Raw genomic sequence first — 20,500 nt, 5'->3', positions numbered from 1 at the left:
TGATATTCTTTATTTTATCAATAATTGTTTGTGTTATGTAACAAAATCCAGGTTCTGTTTCTCAAAAATGTTCCATTTTATAAGTTAAAGTGTTTAGCATTGTGAGGTAAGTCCTTTATTTTACGAGATTATGATCTACGCCAAAATATCATCTGTTTTCTACAAATGTCTGTGCGGTAATGTCGTAGGTTCTACAAAACATTACAGAATAATATAACATTCCAGTTTCTACAGAATGATATCACGTTTTGGGTTCTACAGAATGATAATGTTCTAAGTTCTGTGCTGAAATATCACAGCTTAGTTCCTTGTGATGTTCTCGTGAGACCAGCAGGGGTCTAGGACACATCCTACAGTTCTGCCACCAAGAAAGTCCAAATCAGCACAGCTTTGAAGCAGGAAACAGGATGAAAAAAACAAGTCATCTGCAGTGTTTCCACATACTTCTTTCTTCTGATTGAAATGTAAGCCTCGAAGGGATCTAGTTCTTCCCTCTCGGCTTTAGTATTCAAAGGCAGAAGGAGTAGGGTTTGTTGATTTTCCTCTGCAAATGAAAGACCCAAAGTTTGGTTCTCTCCTCCTGCTCAAGCCCATAAGAAACAACTTCATAGATTTGTGTTTCTGATCTGGAACCTGGATCTTTGACACGCTCTTAGCCGGAGAAAGGTCCTGACCCCAGAACAATAGGAGAAGACAGACCAAGAGCAGGCTCCCTATGGATCCTTACACTGCCTCACACACATGTCTAGCGGCAGTATGAATGTTTTATTTTAGCCTATAAATAAAATCAAAATAAAATCCATCTCATTGTGCTGTTAAATACTTCACTAACACTCTTCCCCTGCAGCTCATCAGCTCGGTGTAAAGAGACAGAGGAGGCGTTCTCTGTGAACCTCCTGAACAGCAGGCGCGTCTTACATTACCAATGACTTTGTGTTTTGCCTCAATCCTTCCCCAGTGTCTCCGATCACATGCTGGTAACCATTCAGAAGCAGACACAAACTGTGATGATTAAACTTTCCCTGATTCTTAGTACGGTTCTAGATTTATTTTTGAAATAACTTGTGGTGAACCTTCCTAGTTATTTGTCTTTCAACCTCCATCCATCCATCTTCTAATCACCGCTTTATCCGCTGTAGCGGTTCACGGGGAGCTGGAGCCTATCCCAGCTGGCTTACGGCATGAGGCGGGCCAGACTCCGGGCGTGACGCCAGTGCACCACGGAGCCACACAGAGACAGACAACCACGCACGCTCACACTCACACACTACGGGCAATTTGGGAACAGCCAATCAACCTGAAGCGCATGCTTTTGGAGGTGGGAGGAAGCCGGAGAACCCGGAGAGAACCCACGCAGAAAAGGGGAGGGGATACAAATTCTGCACAGAGCAGGACTCGAACCCTTGCCGTGCGGCGACAACGCTACCCACTGCGCCACCGTACCGCCTGACTTTCAACCTACTTGTGGGAATACACAGCTTATGTTTAAAGTCTGGGTCAGCTGACCTCACAATCATCACCCACTCAGTCACTTGATGATGCACAGAGATACATATTTTCACTGGCCAGGTAATAACAGCCTATTTTTTAATGGTTTTCAAATATTTGTTTTTCATTTAAATGCCTTTAAATTAATGTGCAATTAATTTAAAAAAAAAAAAATCTAATAAGAAGGAATCGACCAGTGAATTCAAGCATTTCAGTGAGCCCTGATGTGACAAAAAAAAAACAAAAAAACCAGCAGAAGTGTGTGAATTCCTTGGACGTAATGAAACCCCTAAAATAAACGCAGAGCCCCAGTTCCTCCATAAACAGAAAAACTATGGCGCACTTCATATTCAAGGCTACTGGGATCTCGGGGGAAAATTAATGTCTGCCTGGGACCCCAGACCAGTCTCACCTGAGCACAGAAGACCCTTTCAACCTGGACAGAGAGCGCTCACACTCCGAGGCCGACTCTGGGGTTGTAAATATGTGTGACAGAGGGACGTATATGCACCGCTGCTGTTAAAGGTCAAGACGGGTGTAGATTTTAGAGCATAAATGTCTATTATTGCTGCGTTTGAGAGGGAGTCTTGTCAGGACATGGAGCCCAGAGGCGGTGGTAACAGGAGCAGCGATACAGCGGCCAGGTTGTCTTAAATAACAGCAGGTAGAGCGAGGATCTCACACTGTGCGTCCTGCCAACTTGGACAGAAAAAAACATGACGACAGCAGAGGTAGTGTGTCAGGAAATCTAGTCTATTTAGCTGCTCTATCCCTTCATGTCATCGTGACTATGATCGGTTTCTGTGAGTCTTGTGATCGACCTGAAGCCTCAATTCACTGTCAGAGAGGAGTTTCAGCCTTAGGAGGAGAGGGAGGGAGAGCCAAAAAGCGGGTTAACGCACAATTAGTCCGAGCACAGACAAATTTGATGGCAGCAAACCAAAAAAGAAGGAGAAGCCTTCAATACAGACAGATTTATGGATGCAGACTTAGAAATATTCAAGTTTGAAAGCAGCTTGGAGCAGAAGAGATCGAAGAACTTGAAGGTGGATTAGATGGTTAGCAGTACAGGTGTTTTAGGTTAGCTTAAAAGAGGAGGCTGAAGCAGACGATAGGCAGGACACAGAGGGAAGCACGTACCATACGCAGGAGCAGCTGCTGCAGCTGGGCTGTAGCCGTACGGTGTCCCGAAGCCTGTAGGGGAACAGATTACAGCGTCCAAATCAATTGCGCACTTGTTAAATTCCTGGCTACACTTTTTTCGATGAGTACTTTGGCCATGCTGCACTCTGGCAGGCAGCAGTGGGTTCTGGGTAAGAGATGTAAAGTGGAAACACTCCTTCATAACAAGACTATCATGAACCCGAACACGCAACTACTGTACATTCATTCACACACCAATAGGGCCATAAATTGTTTGAGGTCACTGATGGAAAATACATAAAATTCAGATTTTCTGCATGATTTCTTGTTAAAACCGTCCATTATTGAGTTCCCAGGCTGTCACGCATCAATGCAGCTTCTGTCTCCATGACCACATGGGACTGTAGGGTAGGTCTGTATGCTATTGATAGTTCCAGTTCAGTACTGAATTCTTATTTAAATATAGAACAACAGAGCAAGTCACCTATGTAAAGGAAGATCTTTACATACAACCACCTAAAATATGAAATAGCAAAACAAAAAAAACCATAGAACACCTGAAAGAAACAAAAAACATGGACACCATACACATGATGAAAACGAAACCACATACTAATCTCGTCACTACCTGGTGTGACGTATCCGGGCGCTGCTGCACTGACGAAGGCTCCTCTTGCGAGAGCCGCTCTTCCTCTTCCTCTGGCTACCTGAGCTGCAACTGCTGAGGCTGCTGCCGCCGCGGCCAGGGCTCCTTTAGTCTGAACGCACAGTAATTTATAAAAGTTCACACCCACAGGTCACATATCAGGGGGAGAAACGACAACGTCTCGTTCCAAAATGTGGCTGTTTGACTTAAAAAGTGCTCAAATATGTGCGGATCAAATATGACATGTATTCGTTCTGAATGAGTTACGTCTCATGACAGTAAAAGCAAACCGGCACAATGATTAAAAATGGAGAAAAAAATTTTCCGTAGCTCAGCAAAAGTATTTGAAAATCATGACTATCTGCCCACTGATGCAAAACATGTTCTAATACACTTTAGTTTGAAGACAAAATGTATCAGAGTGGTGAACCATTGAGTATTGATCTCATTAGACACATTAAATGTGGACCATTGATTACTGGTGGCTTAACTAAGTGGACAAATTGCCTCGTGGATGCTGATCATGAAAGATGATTGAATGCAATCCTTTCACCTTTGGCGGGGAGGGTTGAAGGAGTCGTACGCAGGCTAACTCAGAAGGCTGTGTACTACGCTATAATCTCTGTAAGGTGATTCACGATAAAAAAATAAAATAAAAAATAGATTGCTTACACTCCAGTTGCACTTTTCCATGACAGCGTGAAAAAGTTCATACGTACAGTATGTCATTTAATGTGTGTGTGCATCTCTTTACCTGAGGCAGTATCTTCTTCTTCTTGTTTGCAGATGCGTTGGGACCAGAGAAGAGTTTTTCCAGAGCTGCCAGAGCAGCACTGGCCTTTGCTACTTTTTTGTTGGGGCCTGCCCCACGAAACTTCTGCCCATCAACCTCCACCTGTCATATGAGCGCGCGTGCACACACACACACACACACACACACACACACACACACACGCACACAGAAACACTCTTATCAGTCATCAGTAACTCAACCAGTGAGTCCTGCTGAACAGGACAGCTTCTTTACCGATGTCCCGCTGTCTGGCAGGCCCGTTAATCAACCAGCAGAGCGATGGAGCAGCCAGGCATGTCGCAAAACAACACACTCCACGGAGAACAGGCCTGCTCCAGGAACCCAGCTGACTGATTGACTCTACCTCCGATCAGCGTGTGTGTGTGTGTGTGTGTGTGTGAGCTTCAGTTTCTATAACTGTTTGATAATATGAAGTTTAACATGGCAGCACACTCCTAAATGTGTGCATGTTTCATAATTTCCCCCTGCTGAGCGTGCACACGAAGCTCCTACCTCCATCACGAAGCGTTTGTCATGGCTGCCTCCACTTTCAGAGATGAGTTCATATTTGAGGCCTCTTCTCTTTTCATTTAGCTCCATGACAGGATTCTTGCCGCTCGCTGTCAGTATGGGGCCCTGAGTTCGCACCTGGGGAGTAAAGTAATTTAATTTAAAAGCATATTCATAGCTTCATTATAAACCAGTAAACTTGAAAGTTGAAACTGATTTGCATGATCGATAACCTGGGTACCTTTTTTGTCCTAAAACTGCGACTATTAAAATATTTACAACTACGATCCATTATGTAAAAAGCATTTGTCAGTTCTCACCTCCAGTGTGTTGGAACTGTCTGAGGAGTGTGTTGGGTTATTGCTTGTGTGTGATGACGTCTCGCTCTTCCCTTCACCATCTGACTTCTCATCTGAGCTCAAAGGGTCCAGGTCTGAATCAAAACCTGTTGGGTAACCCATCGCCTGGAGAACCTGGAGGACGAAATGATGTTGGAATTAGCAAGAAAGATATTTGGCAGAAGACAAACATGAAGCAACCCCAAACTAATCCTTGGATTTCAAGCACAAGCTCATGTATGTTAACATTATGACGGTTTATTATTAAGATTATAAATATTAACTTTGAATGAGTTGAAAAATCAAAATCAATATCCGTAATGTACTAAAAGAGCACTCTAGGGTGCACACACCTTCAATATAATTACATTAAACCCTAATTCACGATCCAATGCGCCACCAAAATGACTTAATTCAGAATCAAGTTTAAATAACTAGAAAAAATATTAAAATCGTAACTTGACTCTGACAATCAGTGGCTCCATTTTTGAGACATCTTCCAATCTTTCCATAAAAATCAGTCAGATCACTTTAGTGAAACGGGTGTTGCAAACCAGTAAAACCGCAAATGTGCTGAAACAGCATGTCACATGAGATGTGACACACTTTCCAGATTGAAAAGTGTAACGGTGATACCTTAAAGCGCGTAATTGCTGTACTTGGAAATAACTTCAATGACATTACATAAAAAACAGCGAGCCTCCATGTGGGTTTTTAATAAGCATTTACGGGAAATCACACCAGTTCTTCCTGGGACAGCAATACTGCAGCATACTGAATGTACCGAGAGAATAGACTGGCTATAATGGTTACAATGCAGTTATTATAATGAATAGTCACAAAGGTTCCTGAAAGGACTCGACACACAGTCAGAAAAAAGCTGTTCTCTGTAGAAAAAAGGACAATGGCAAGTTTTTGGTCCAAACGGGTGATTGTGTTAGATTCTGTGCCCGCCTCTCTAGTGAGTGAGAGAAACTAGATGGGGGGGTGGGTGGGAGGGCGTGAGGGAGAGAACAGGGGATCAAAAGGTGAGTACATGAAAGACAGGAAACGGGTGAGAGAGAGTGGAAAAAAGAGGAGACAGAAAGGGGAGATCCAGCCTTTTATGGGAATGGAGCGGACAGCGGATTATCTTAGCTCTGCCCTCTGGTGAGTCTCTTTGTTCACAACCTCTTTGGGATTACAAGGATTTGTCCACCTCCATCTTTCCTCACACGCAAAACACCAATAAACACACATCAAAATCATATGTATAGATACACACAAGCTCTTTGGGTATGTATGTCCAAATAAATTATACGCCAACATTATCCCTTTTACCTTAACAGCGACGTGGAGCTTGGCCGTTTTTTTGGAGGATCCAGAAGCTTCATAAATTGTTCCGTCTAGATCCACAGACATGGTGAAGACTGGAGCGTGAACTGGACCCGACTGGGACAGTAGACGATACTGCAGTCCTGGCCGGATCTGGTTCAACCGCATCAGGGCGTTCATTGGCTGGTTGGAGTCTATGGCTTTACTGTCCAGGACTAATGCAAAAAAAGAGGAAGGGAGCTAGTTACGGTCACCAGTAAATCAGATTATGAGCCATTTGAATGGAAGAACAGTCGTATTTCATGATAAGTTAATGTCCTTCTCTTGTTTTTTTTCTTTTTCAATAATTTTCCTCCTGCCTGTCAATATCTAAAAAGGCCTCTCTGTCTCCATTAGTCCTGGTTCATCTTCTCCTTATATGAGGAAAGAGCTCAGACTGCTTGGGTGGTCTCCTAAAACATTAGCATCAATACTATTGATCTGCCTCCACTGGATGAAAGGAAGGTGGAAGAGAGGGAAGGAGAAGCAAACATGGACCGAAAATAGAGACAAGAGAAAAATAAAGGCATCTCTGAGCGTTTAGTTGCTTTGTTTCAAGGAAAAACTCTATTGTAAAATAGTGTGTCTTTTTATTGCTACTTCTTGGAGTTAAATATTTCCTTCCGTTTAAAATCGAGCAGGCTAAATAAACAATAAAAAAAAACAAGGCAACAAGGCACTGTTATTGATTTTTCTTTCCTCTTTTTTTCTTATGTACCTTTCCTCAGATTCCTCTTCATCTTCTTAATAAGGTCCTTGTCATCTACGGCTCCATCCTCATATGGCCTCTTAAGACCAAGAGCTGCAGAAAAAACAAGTCAGAGGCACGCAGTGAGAAACACAGATGAAGTATACAGAACACATATGACACAATTTTATAATCTAGTAGAAAGCCACTTGTTTGCGACAGAATAAAGGGATTTTAAAACAAGCAACATGTCAGGACAAGTATAAAGATGAATACACTATCAGACAAGATTTGATGGACAGACAAATAACAAGGAAGACATATAAGCTCCTTTGAGAACAAAAGATATGACGCAATTTTCCTTTAAAATTTCTTTGAAAATTTGCTAACTTTGTGGGACAAAAACAGAAGTTAACAATGCATCAGAGTTCCCTCTACTGCGTTTTATTGTGGCCAAAAAAAATACACAAGCTAAACATGACATCTCATCCTACCTAGAACATATTTTTGCGATGCTTCATATGTCAGAAATATTGAACGTGCTGTCAGAGCTGGTGTTCTGAAAACCACGTAACACATCCAGAAAGGTCATGTCAGGAAAACAACTGTTAGCAACCTGAGCTAAAAAGGATGTCCGAAAGACCTGCAAGTCGTAGGAATAACTGAACCCCACTGAGAGGAAAGCCAGCAGACGGATTAACAGACAGATATTCAAGCACATGTGAAGGACTGACAGACAAACATGCTGACGTACTGAGAAGAGTGACACAGCCTGACACACGCACACGCACGCACGCACACACACACACACACACACACATACACACACACCTTCTTTGTCAGACCAAGGGTACTTCAGTGATGGTTTGTTTGAGGGAAGAGGCTCCATCTCCAACACCCTGTAGATCTGTCCGAATGCCATGAGTCTGAGAGCATGCTGTTGAATGTAAAACACACATAGACACTATTACAAAGTAGCTTTACCCTTACTTACTGTAAGTTCCTAGATTTCCCACGATGCAACTTGATTACGTTGGTTTAGAACTTCTCAGCCTACTCAGTGCACTATTCTTTCCAACATCATGCTCACAGTTTGCAAACATCAGCTGTTACAAGCTGTGAGTTATTTGTATGTAATCTATGGGAGAAACTCCTCGATGTTCTGGTCTCGATGTTTGTGGTAGAGGTGTCAGTTACTCAATAAATGTCTATACACAACTGGAAACGCGTAAAACACACTGATTTCTCATCAGTAGATGCATCTTTACATTTACAATTTTTGTAAAAAAAAATATCATCACATATACTGATCAGTGCATATGTATGTTTATTTATCATTCTAAACCTACTGTACACATCCTCAATCCCCACAAACAATCCCAAAGATGACCAGAATGATGAACAGTGGCTTTGCTAATATAAATCCATTAGGCAGCCAGAGTGTCTCAGATATTCATGAGGCTTGGCATAGCTCATTGACAGAACAGCTCTCTCCCCTATCTGCTCTTGTATCTGCTCCAATACAATTATCCCCATTGACATTCCGGCCTCGTTCAGGCTGCCTTCAAAGGAAATGGTCAACGAGATTCACTAAGCCATGTGGCTGTGAGGCTGTCATGCTCGATGGAGTGTGTGTGAAGACGGAGATGACGGCGTGCACGCCCCCCGCTCCCACACGCACACCAAAAACATCCTCAGTGTCACGGAGGGGTGTATGTATGGTTTGAGTGGCAAGAGTTTCTCACATCTTCTCACATCAATCATTAAGATGCAAGGAGAAAAATGTATCGCTGTGTGTCTGTGTGTGTGTGTGTGTGTGTGTTGCATGATTGGTATGGTGATGCTTTCTGTCTGGACCATCAATGATTCCCACACACCGACAGCTCAGAGCGAGTACAGCTGGGTGATAACTGTAGGGTGTTTAGGCTGATGTATGCTTACCTAGGTGTGTGTGCGTGTCTTTGTGTGTGTCTGTGTGTGTGTGTGTGTGTGTGTGTGTGTGTGTGTGTGTGTGTGTGTGTGTGTGTGTGTGTGTGTGTGTGTGTGTGGAGTGTACCTGTGCCCTGTAAGTAATAGCCTCGGCCTGCTGATCGGTCATGTCAGCAAGTGTGTTTGTAGGCTCTTTCTCACATGGGTCGTGTAAACCTGGACCACCTGAGGGAGAGAAAACGCAAAAAAACAAGCAGACAAGTTGTCACTAAATACTCCTGGGTTTTAACATTCAACAAATTTCTGTTTGGCTGAGGAAAACCTATTAAAAGTGACAACAGAAGCCTTAAGAATGTTGGACTAGTGGAAAAAGCAAATGATATATAACAATATCATGATAATTTAATCATGATTAGGTAAAAACTGTGCTCATTCGTCTTATATTTGAATAATGTTGTCTTATATTTGAACAATGTCCGTGAATAATTATTCTGATGCCAGTGTGGTACAGATATTCCCTTGTAAATTGTAAACAACCAATTTCATTTGTATTTTCTTCTTCTTTCTACACTTATATAAACTGCTAATTTGTCTTTTAAAATATTTCAAAACTTCCACTGCTATTCGGTTACACTGCCGTCAGTCTTAGATTTGCATTTTTTTAATTACGCAAAAGAAATCTCAGCTCACATACTTCTGAATAATTGTTTTTGCTATTTGGATTCACGACAATTTGTAGAGAAACTCTTCAGCTGCTCCTGATTATGGTACTCGTGAAATTATGAGCTTTCTCAGACTGTCACAGCAGGTCTTAGCGAAACAACTGAAAAATGCACCTCAACTGCTCATTTATGCAAATCTCGCCTGTTTTCTAGTTCCATTCATCAGGAATGCCAAGAACTTTTAATACCCCCCGCGCCCTACTTCTCGGCTGGATTTCAAATTTCGCTCATATTTGTGTCCTCCCACCAGACTCCGTTACCTGGGAGCAGAATGCCTGAGGCCAGACACTCCATGACTCGACGGAGGGCTTCTCCTGCCCCCAGCGGTCTGTTGCAGGTGGCAATTGCCTTCTCACAGATTAGCTCTAAGGGCTGCAAACACACACACACACACACACACACACGGGCGCACACGCAGAAGTATGAACACCACTAATCACATAACTGTGATGGAAAGTACAGTTCTGATAATATTATCTCATAACTTAAACACTTTTTTTAGTGCTGATTTATCTCTACTTTAGATAATTATATAACATGAAACAACCACTCATTCATTTAATTTCCAATAAAATAGTGAAAATTATATCCCAGCCGTAATAAAATTACAGCAGGGACATAATGAGCATTTTGTTAAAATGTAACGGCATGCATAAACACTGAAGAGGGGAGAATGCTTGCTTTTCATATCTGGCATTAATATTCAAACACAGGTAATTACAGCGAAGCACTCACCCATCCTTTGAGAGGTTCCCAGATGGGGTGTCTATTGCACATGTCTCTGAGTATCCTGAGAATGATGACGCAGGACTTGAGTCCATTCACTCGAGCCTAGGTGATGGAAAGTGAAAGATAGGAGAGAAGATGGAAAGATGGAGGGAAGCCAGATGGAGGATTAAATAGAAAGACGGAGTTTATTGAGAAAATGCAGGATTGGAACATCTGCAAACACACACAGATAACATCCTGCTATACAGCTCAAAGCCGCATAATGGAGTTTTGTATTTGTATCTATTGTATCTAACACCGTTTATGATTTCCCCCCAAGTGTGAGACCATAAACATTTCAAATCTACTGAATGTATTTTTCAAAAATGTCTTTCTCTTCAGAAAATACCTTCATTCTAAACTTTCAAGTTGTTTTTCGGTTTGCAGGTGAGTTGGGATAGAAAAACGAATGGGAATAAAAAGGGGAAGCAGTGACATACTTTACAGAGCAGGCAGGTTCACATGGTAGCCAACAGAAAAACAAGAATCAACCATTGCTTTTGTAGCCTCACGACATTTCTGACAATAAAAGTCCAACTCTTGTACAGTTGAGAAAAACACAATATTGGGAGAATCTGAAAGTATTTTGGAAATGAGAACGGATAGACCATATTAGAAAGCAATCGTAAGAAGTACATGAAAATCAATTTGATTCTTTATTGGGTCAAATTAAGCGGTCATTATAGGCACTGCATTGTTATCTGACAGTGAGCGCATCCCCTCTGTCTGAATCGTCAGGCTACAATAAGCATCGGGCTGGAAGACAGGAAGTGAGTGGGTGCCGACCTGGAACCACTTGGCGTGTCGCAGCGCTGCCAGGGCCAAGAGACATCTGTGTCTATCCAGCACCTCCCCCTCCTCCTCCTCCTCCTCCTCCTCCTCATCCTCAGCCTCCACTCTCTGCGCAGCAGCACCCAACACTGCCACAAAACAATAACAACCCAATATAGAGTATGTAAAACACACACACGGCATAGTCTGAGTGTGTGTGTTTGAATTGTTTTTCTGCGTGTGAGAATGTGTGCAAACACACTTGAAAGCTCGTGTGAATGCAAACATACACACACACATGCATGGATACTTTGGTACATACAAGTTGCTTTTCATGCCAAAAAGTTGTCCACTTAAATAAACAAATAAAGATCCTTAAATATGTAACAATCCAGGAGGCGCTATTTCTTCTATATACTACATATAACTGAAAATTATGCACCCTAATTAATGTTGTTTGAAGAGCTTCACTGAAAAACAGTGAAAGGAGGAGCAACTGGGATCATAAAGGAAGAGACAACTTTGTGGGATGGAAAGCCCCTTAAAGACATACACCAAACAAATACCTAAGGAGTTTGATTTAATGTCACACATTGTTGGGACACACTTCACTGTACCCAGCAAAGGTAAATCAATATCTCCTTTGTGTATTTGAAGAGGATTTCGATTATTTTGATCCAGTCTGTTCCAGGCAGGAGTCAAAATAGGTGTTTGCTTTTCTTCTGGATTACTAGAGGCGCACTTGATTTCACAGACCGGGAGGAAAAATGGTGCAGAGAACAACACCCTCTCTGGGTGAAACACAGAATCAAGCACTCCTAAAGTAGATCTGAAAAGAAAAAAAAAAAATCTACGATAGCTTGACCTATTCTCAGACGAACACAACACAGAAAGGATCAAGGCAGGGTTTAGTCAGAGTATCGTAGTCGGTGTAAGAGCGGCATTCTTATTTTTTTCATATGCGAGTATTTGATTCATGCTGCCCAACGCACTAAAACACTCTTCTCTATTCTACTTAGGAATCAGCAGGACGTCTGTGATGCTTGAGGAGAGCTGAATCAAATGCAGCAGCCTGTGAATGAGTGTGCTTTCAAAAAAGAGTTTATTGTGGGTGGGGTCGAGTGGAAGTGACATAAAACACACCAAAGAGCTCTGTGACAATACAACTAGGTAGATATTTTCCTCCTCATCCTTCTGTAAAAAGCAAAATTCTTCTCTCATGAAGTGAAACATGAAGTGAAAACTGTACAGTATGTGTGGCAGCAACAGGAGAGCCTCCGTCACATGATCTCTGAGTACATTTGGCTGTTGCAGGGTCCTTCCTCCAGGAGTAACACATGCAGCGGTGTGTATATTTTTCTCTGTGTGATATATAATGATGTATCTCAGGGTCTGTCGCAGTGATTCCAGTCCCGTGTGGGACTACACTGCTGCGAGTGGATCATTAAATTTTCTTCTCCTCTCCCTCGTCATCCCAATGTTCTCTCAAATGTTCTGCCGTGCCAGCCACTTGGCCACTCGGTGCTCTTCTTACATTGCTATGCACTGTGCTGTCTTTTAAAAATAATCACTTTATTGTGCCCTCATGTAATTTATTATCACACCCCTCCTCTTTTTTTGAGATCACGCAGAGCACCACATGAACCAAGTAGCGTCTACTCAGTATGAGTAAATATCAGCTTGGTGAAATGCTCTTCATGGTGGAGAATCTTAAAGTAAAATAGGATTTTATTCTTATATATGTGCATACTGTGCTGTTTTGTCTGGGTTTGGGTGTGTCATACATCTGACAACAACCACAGGTACCTTTCCCTGTTGATGCATGCGATGGAAGTACAAAAGCATGACACATTGCCTTGTTGAGACACGACCTTGTTAGGCAGACTGGCCCACATCCCTCAACCTCCTTGAGTACGCCATGAAATCTGGGCAATTAGACTTCCAGTGCGTAACGGCTTTTTATCCGTCAGGTGTAGAATAATGTGCGTGCTCGGCTCCTCGTCTGTATGTCACATGTCAGCTTCCTTATGTGTAAAATTCTGAGTGGACTCCTCCGTTCCATCTTTGCGTGGCACGTGGTGTGATGTACAGCTAACCTTGATGCTATCCCTCATCTCTCTCGGAGACCTAAGTGCCCAGTTGGACAGGAGCCACGCGATGGATGGTAAGCTCCCTGCGGCTTGATTATTGATTTTTCTGGGCTGCTGGCCTTGAGCCCCACTCTAACCTCCCACAACCAATTATAACCAGTTCCTGCTAACCGTGAAAGTGGGGGCTGGGGAAGGAAGGGGTGATTAGAATGAGCAGCAGTTCAGTTAAACAACGCCTTCCTGTGTTTCAGCCCTGGTACCCATCCTGTCTGATGTCAGCCACTGTTAATAAGGTCAAAGCTCTTACTCAAATGGTTGTGAAAACAACTGTTTTATAACATACTATATAAATACACAACAGAATTAAATTAAATTATGTGTGTGTGTGTGTGTGTGTGTGTGTGTGTGTGTGTGTGTGTGTGTGTGTGTGTGTGTGTGTGTGTGTGTGTGTTTATGTATGGATATGATGAATGAGACAGACAGAAAACAATCCTTGCTTCCTGTGTCTGTGCTCCTACCTCGCCAATTCTTATCTTGCTCCTTCTCTTCTAATTCTACTTCTTCCTCCTCCTCCCCTTCCATCCCATTCTCCAACTCCTCTTCATCTTCATCTTCTTCATCATCTTCCCTCATGGCTGGGGAGGTGAGGGTAATCTTCAGCGTGAGTTTGGGCTCTGTTGCAGTTTGAACTAAGATGGCTGCTTCAGGCAAGGAGCTTGTGACCTCATATTTCTCTTCTGTCAGTTTCTGTCGTTCAATAGACATAAAGCATAGGGGTCAGAGGTCAAGATCGCAACTTCAGTCAATGGGAGAGAGACAAACATGAAGTGAAACACATCTGAGCTGCAGCATCATCATGTATGACAGCAGAAATAGTGTCACGCTCCAGGATTTTGAGTTTATTAAACTGAGGTTTTATTTATAGCTCCTGAAGGCCAGACAGAGAAACATTTACCAAAATTACAGGATCTTAAACCAACACATTAAAACATTTGGCTGGGATTTTTGACTCTGAGCTAAATTCTATCCCACATATTAAAAATATAACAAACATAGGTTTTTATCACCTTAAGAACATAGGCAGAGTCCGCCTGTTTGTCTCTCGGGCCGGTACAGAGGTGCTAATGAACGCTTTAATCTCTTATCGCTTAGATTCCTGTACTGCTTTGCTCTCTGGTCTTCCCAAAAAGAGTCCCTGCAGCGTCTCCCTGCCCGCTTCAGGATCGATTTTAAGATTCTTTTACCGGTTTTTAAATGTCTTAATGGCCTTGCGCCTTCTTATTGATCTGATCTGCTTTTACCATATTAACCCTCTCACTGGTCTTTTTACCAAAACTTAGAACAAAAACGCATGATGAGACAGCAAGAAGCCTCTATGACCCCGACCTGTGGAACAGCCTCCTGGATGGCCTCAGGACAGACATTTTTAAAAGAAGATTAAACACACCTTTTTAATCAGGCTTGTAACTAATGTTACTCAGGAATTTCGTGGTGCTGCTTTTATCCTCCTTTAAAGATGATGACAATCTTAGTGTTGTATTTTATTTTCTAATCTTATCTATTTTATATTTTGTACTGTTTTTATTTCATAATAATTACTCCTTTTGCCGTATATTATGCTTGTATTGTTTTTATTACGTCCCGCTTCAAAGCGGTGATGTATTGTAACTGTCAGCGTTTGTGTGTCCGTTCGTCCTTTCATCTATATGTCCACTTCACAACCGTCGCAGATAGAAAGATGGGAAAAAAAGCAGATTACTTGGGCGGCTAAGGGGATGAAAATAAGATGATGACCTTGACTTTGAAAAAAGTAGGTCAAGGTCAAATTTCAACTTTTGTACACTCAGGAAGCGGATAAGATAGAAAGACGAGGGAGAAGGCCAGTGTGAGTTAGACAATAGATCAAAGCTAGTGCTTTGATCTACCTATGCACTAGCTTTGATCTATGGTCAACACTAGTGCATAGCTTTGACATACCCTGATAGGTCAAAGCTATGCACTTGTCAGGTACTACTTTCAGGGTACCCTGACCTACCCTTCGCGGGATGTTGCAGTCTCTGACTGCCTTACTTAATTCTGTGAAGCACTTGGTGTTGCAAGTTGAATGAAAACTGCTCTATAAATAAAGTCGATTGACTGATTATGTTTTGTTTTATTGTGCAGAGGAGTTCTTGTGTCATCAAGATGAGCAAAGACAGAATCTGAACTTGCTTAAGGAACTGAATTATCCTCTTGGATGAGAAGTGAATCATCTTCAACCAACCAAGCAAGTCCAGTTGATTCTTTTCTTGCTATTCTTCTCAACCTGGATGACTGAGAGCCTACAGACACCTCTGTCATGTCTTGTGCTTTGTCTCTTGTCATCTGTGTTGTTCAATTGTTTCTCTCATTTTAGTCTAGTCACAGTTCAGATGTTAGTCTATTGTTGCTTCTTTCCTGTGTCTTCCCCTTTAGGTTTCGTCCTCTGAGCATCTGATTGTCTCCACCTGCTCTGCTCCTCTCTGCACCCCCTGTTTGTCATTTAGCCTGAGTCATTCCTCTTGTTTGTTGTCATGTCATCTCTTTTGCACTGTGCTCTGCAGTGTTACCTGGCATGTTCCTGCCATTTCTCAAGTGTACATTTGTCCATTGATTGTTCAGTTATGTTTTGATTTTTCTCCTGCCTCCTTGCAAATTTGGGAATTTCTGTCTTGATGTTTGTTACCGCTTGTCTTCCTACCATTTTGTTTCTGTTGCAGATTTTGGACCGTTATGCTTTATGATTTCATTATATTTTTATTTCACTACATCCCTGAACTGCATTCTTTCTGCATTACTTTTTGTTTTACCTTCATTTTAGTTAATTTTATCACAATAATGATTTCAGGGTTCGAAATTTAAGTGAAGAAATTGATACATTGTGAATATTTTGGTTGAATGGAAGTGCATTTAAAGCTTGCGTCCCAGGGACGCACATTGTCTGACGGTTGTACATCCCTGTCAAAAAATGACGCAAGGACGCGCACAAGCGAGAACACTGACTATGTCTAATCAACACAGAATACAACTAGAACCAATGCAGTCACAGACTGCAACATCCCGCGACACCCCTGAATTCAATATTTTACCCTGACCTACTTGCATAGGTCAAAGATAAAAGCTAGTGCTCTGACCTACTTTGATAGATCCACAGTCTCACTCACACCTTATCCCTCGTATTTCTACCTTATCTGGTTAAAATTTGACCTTGACCTAGTTATCTCAAGGTCAAGGTCATCATCTCATTTTCATCCCCTTTGCCGCCCGAGTAATGTGCTTTTTGTTTCATCTTTCTATCAGCAACAGTTGTGAAGATATGTGGTGGGACTAACAAATGGACGGACGGACGGACGACCACACTAACACGGACAATTATAATACATCACCACTTTAAAGCGGGATGTAATTACACATGTGAAATTACCATATTATAAATCTATTATGCAGATGAGATACATTTGATGATCAAATAAATTTATGAAAGCCGATGTGATGATGTGAAAGCTGGTACACTATAATGATGTCAGTGTCTGGGTATCTCCGTTGAAGCGTTCACTATCTTTTCCTCATTGTCAGATATATGAAATTGTTTATCACTATTTACATTGTGATTTACGCAACCCCTGGGCTCAAGCTCTCGATTACATCTGGCCTGTGCAGTCAGGATCAGATCGTCTTGATAACAAATTTGTATCAGTATACACAGTGGCCACATTTGATGCCTGACATGCAGTTAAACACTCCTACGTACAACAATGGCTACCTGCAACATTCATACACCTAAAACACCATCGTCTGCAATGATAACCTGCAAGCAGTCCTACAATTGAACACAAACTTACTCCCACAGACAAGTTGGAACACAGGTTCTATAAAGCATAAAGACATTAAAACATCTCAAGTAGCGTGTATGATGATTTCTGTTATAACATATTCTACTCTTGCTCTAAGTGCAAGTGTATTAATTTGTAAGTGTACAATTTACACTGTTTTCAACAATCAAGTATATGGTATGGTATATGTGTAGTATGTCGTAGTTATGGTTAGTGTAAGTCTTCTAGTGTGTTTGTGTATCTCTCCTTAAATGAGCTGTGAGTCACAGAGGGCCCATCTACATCCCATTTAGCTTTGATGAGAAAAACAGAATCTCTGTTCACTGGACCAAGACACGCACGCACACACACACACACACACACACACACACACACACACACACACACACAACTAAATCACCTAACTGTTGAAGTGAACAAGCAGAGAAGCACAGGGGCTTTACTTCACTCATTCCTAGTTACGTTTTTTTTATCCAACTGATTTTTCGTTCATGCAAAAATTTCTGTGTCCAGTCATAAGTTATTATCATTATTTACAGCATTAAGAATGGACACTGAAGGGGTGGAATGCATTTTAATTACCAACTTATTTACGATTACAAGCAAATGGAGAGTAAAAGCTGCAGCAATCTGTGTGTGTGCTGTATCAGTGTTTCTATCCGGAGCATAAGAAGCTTCATTACTGTGCCATGACTAGTTAATGAGGATACATGACACTAAGTTAGTGATAAGAGCATTAATCACACGACTCATACATACTAAAACACCTCTCGATTTCTCATTTGATGACGGTGCTGTTTCTTGTCTATCAGTGCCAACAGTTCATGGTGTTTATCTACTTCTACACCAATACACTGCATTTGATCTTCATTTTAGTACCCTTAAGATTAAATGTCTTTTTCTAAGACCTATGTAAGTTACTAAATTCAAGCAGAAACTCTGATCACAGCTTAATTTCTGACACTGAAGAAAGTTTGACAAAAGATGATGTAACTGTGTGTGTGTGTGTGTGTTTGTTTGTGTGTGTGTGTGTGTGTGTGTGTGTGTGTGTGTGTTGTGTGTGTGTGTGTGTGTCGCAGGTGTGTATATCTGAGAGAAAGACTGAAACTAAGAAATAGCATTTTAAAAGCATAAACATGGACTGTCTATGTGTGTGCGCATGTGTGTGTATCAGTGTTCAGTGGAAAATGTGTCTCTAACCTCTATCTGTGCAGGCAAATGATGACAGACAATGTCCAGCAATGTCTGTGTGGGTTTGTCTCGACACATCAGCACCAGCTCCAGGTCCATGTCGCCTTTGATCAGGAGGCCTTTGGCCACCAGACCGATCCTCATCACGCCACACAATGAGCCGCCGCTGCTGGGTTCTCTGATTTTGCAATAAAAGGGGAAACACACATTATTAACTGTTTAAACTTTAAGGGCATTTCATTTAGAGATTAAACTTGCAACAAAAAAGAAATCACTTTTGTGAATATGTAGGTTAAAAATTAATAACACGCAGCATCACTCATGTATACTCAATGCTAATTCTGTTTCTGTGTCGAGCAAGGCACTAAACAGGCAGAAGATCTAGTTGATTTTGTCAGATGACTATTAATTATTATTGATTATTAATCTTTGATCATAAAAACAAAAATTCTGCAACATCCCACGACACCCCTGAATTCAAAATTTTACCTTGACCTACAGCACTTGCATAGTTCAAAGATCAAAGCTAGTGCTCTGACCAACTTTCAGAGATCAAAGCACTATTTTTGATCTACGGTCTTAACGGTCTTACACTGGCCTTCTCCCTCGTCTTTCTGTCTTAACTGGTTCCTGAGAGCACAAAAGTTGAAATTTGACCTTGACCTAGTTTTCTCAAGGTCAAGGTCATCATCTCATTTTCATCCCCTTTGCCGCCCAAGTCATCTGATTTTTGTTTAACCTTTTTATCTGAAAGATATTTGGTGGACTAACAAGCAGATGGACAAACGGACGGACGAACACTGACAATTAAAAATACATCACCGCTTTGAAGCGGGATGCAATGAAAAGCAATCAAAGATTAATGAAAATATTCTACCACACAGAATGTGATGAGTCAAGTGGTTTTATGTAAATTCTCTTTGACTTTATTATTTACTCAAGAATTTATTCCATTTATTATTTGTTCAGGAAAACTGACAAACACTTTAAAAAAAATATACAATTCTCTGACGATATAAGCAAAAATGGAGGATGTTGACTTTAACATAATGTTAAGATTGACTTAATCCGTATATTAATCATTCCTCATCAAAAGAAAATAATGGAGTCACTACAACCGCACCTGCAGTTGTCGCTGGAGCCCTCTGTCTCATCGCTGGGCTTGTCTCCAGGATCGTCCTCCTCTGCGCTGTACGCTTGTAGGCCGTCGACCTGGCTGTTAGCATTGCTGCTGCTCTGATCCAACCAATCAGAGACGTGTTTGAGGGCACATTCAACAGTGGATACCAGCGTCTGAACGGCTTCCAGCTCCTGCGAGGAGGGGTATATTGTGGAGTGCTTCGCCATAACGTGGCGATCATCGTTACCAAAGGAACGGAAGGACCTCTGGAAGGCAGGAGAAGGGCGAGAGTTAGAAAAACACACTTTGCCTATCTGTGTCTAAAGTGATCCACAGGTTTGGTATCTTTGTTGGGAACTAAGTTTATTCAACCTGTGCATCCACATACATGCTGCATGTTGTGTTGCTTTCAGACAACGTGGACAGGTATCTGTCTTCTGCACTCAGTGACAGCTCGTGCTTTTTAATGGTACCATCACTCTATCTGATACTCTTTTTACCTCCAGGACATTCCTAACAAACTCCTCCTTCCAGATAACTCTTACTCCATTTCTCTTCCTATCTACACCATGATAGAACAACTTGAACCCTGCTCCCAAACTTCTAGCCTTGCTACCTTTCCACCTGGTCTCCTGGACACACAGTATGTCTACCTTCCTCCTCTGCATCATGTTAACCAACTCTCTACCTTTTCCTGTCATAGTTCCAACATTCAACGTCCCTACTCTCAGTCCTATACTCTTGGCGTTCCTCTTCTCTCTCTTCCTACGAACACACTTTCCTCCTCTCCTTCTTACCCTCTGAGAAACTGCGGTCGATCAATTAAATTGATGCGGCTGATTGAACATTAAATTATCATTATTGCCAGAACTTTGCTCTGATTGTGGATCAATGCTGCAAAGGCTCCAAAAGTTATGTTTGGGTGTCAGTTCTGCCACATGTTAATCCTACGCAGACAATTTCATGAGTGAATTTGAACACAAAGCAACATGAAAATACACAAACAGATGGAGAATGATGTCCTCGATGCTGTTTTCTGTTCCTCTCATTTGATCTATCCTTTTGTTATCTGATTTAACACTCTGTTTTACTCCAGTGC

General features: G+C 41.7%; 1 protein-coding gene across 3 annotated transcripts in view; it reads right to left on the bottom strand.

The window, feature by feature from the left end:
- Nucleotides 1-20,500, bottom strand: part of strbp (spermatid perinuclear RNA binding protein) — a 68,786-nt gene that overhangs the window by 2,205 nt on the left and 46,081 nt on the right. For all 3 annotated transcript variants that reach the window (XM_068335247.1, XM_068335244.1, XM_068335246.1), the window contains exons 4-18: nucleotides 19,405-19,667; nucleotides 18,291-18,459; nucleotides 13,758-13,986; nucleotides 11,165-11,298; nucleotides 10,346-10,441; nucleotides 9,871-9,982; nucleotides 9,016-9,113; nucleotides 7,791-7,896; nucleotides 6,990-7,073; nucleotides 6,239-6,447; nucleotides 4,901-5,053; nucleotides 4,584-4,718; nucleotides 4,032-4,172; nucleotides 3,260-3,389; nucleotides 2,629-2,682 (exon numbers count right to left, since the gene is read on the bottom strand). In XM_068335247.1, the coding sequence (XP_068191348.1) occupies nucleotides 2,629-2,682; nucleotides 3,260-3,389; nucleotides 4,032-4,172; nucleotides 4,584-4,718; nucleotides 4,901-5,053; nucleotides 6,239-6,447; nucleotides 6,990-7,073; nucleotides 7,791-7,896; nucleotides 9,016-9,113; nucleotides 9,871-9,982; nucleotides 10,346-10,441; nucleotides 11,165-11,298; nucleotides 13,758-13,986; nucleotides 18,291-18,459; nucleotides 19,405-19,667 (2,113 nt within the window). The remainder of the gene's footprint in view (nucleotides 1-2,628; nucleotides 2,683-3,259; nucleotides 3,390-4,031; nucleotides 4,173-4,583; nucleotides 4,719-4,900; nucleotides 5,054-6,238; nucleotides 6,448-6,989; nucleotides 7,074-7,790; nucleotides 7,897-9,015; nucleotides 9,114-9,870; nucleotides 9,983-10,345; nucleotides 10,442-11,164; nucleotides 11,299-13,757; nucleotides 13,987-18,290; nucleotides 18,460-19,404; nucleotides 19,668-20,500) is intronic.

The sequence above is a fragment of the Antennarius striatus genome, chromosome 15 (assembly GCF_040054535.1).
Source record: "Antennarius striatus isolate MH-2024 chromosome 15, ASM4005453v1, whole genome shotgun sequence".
In the NCBI taxonomy this organism is placed as follows: Eukaryota; Metazoa; Chordata; class Actinopteri; order Lophiiformes; family Antennariidae; genus Antennarius; species Antennarius striatus.
This window is presented reverse-complemented; position numbering and strand designations above follow the sequence as displayed.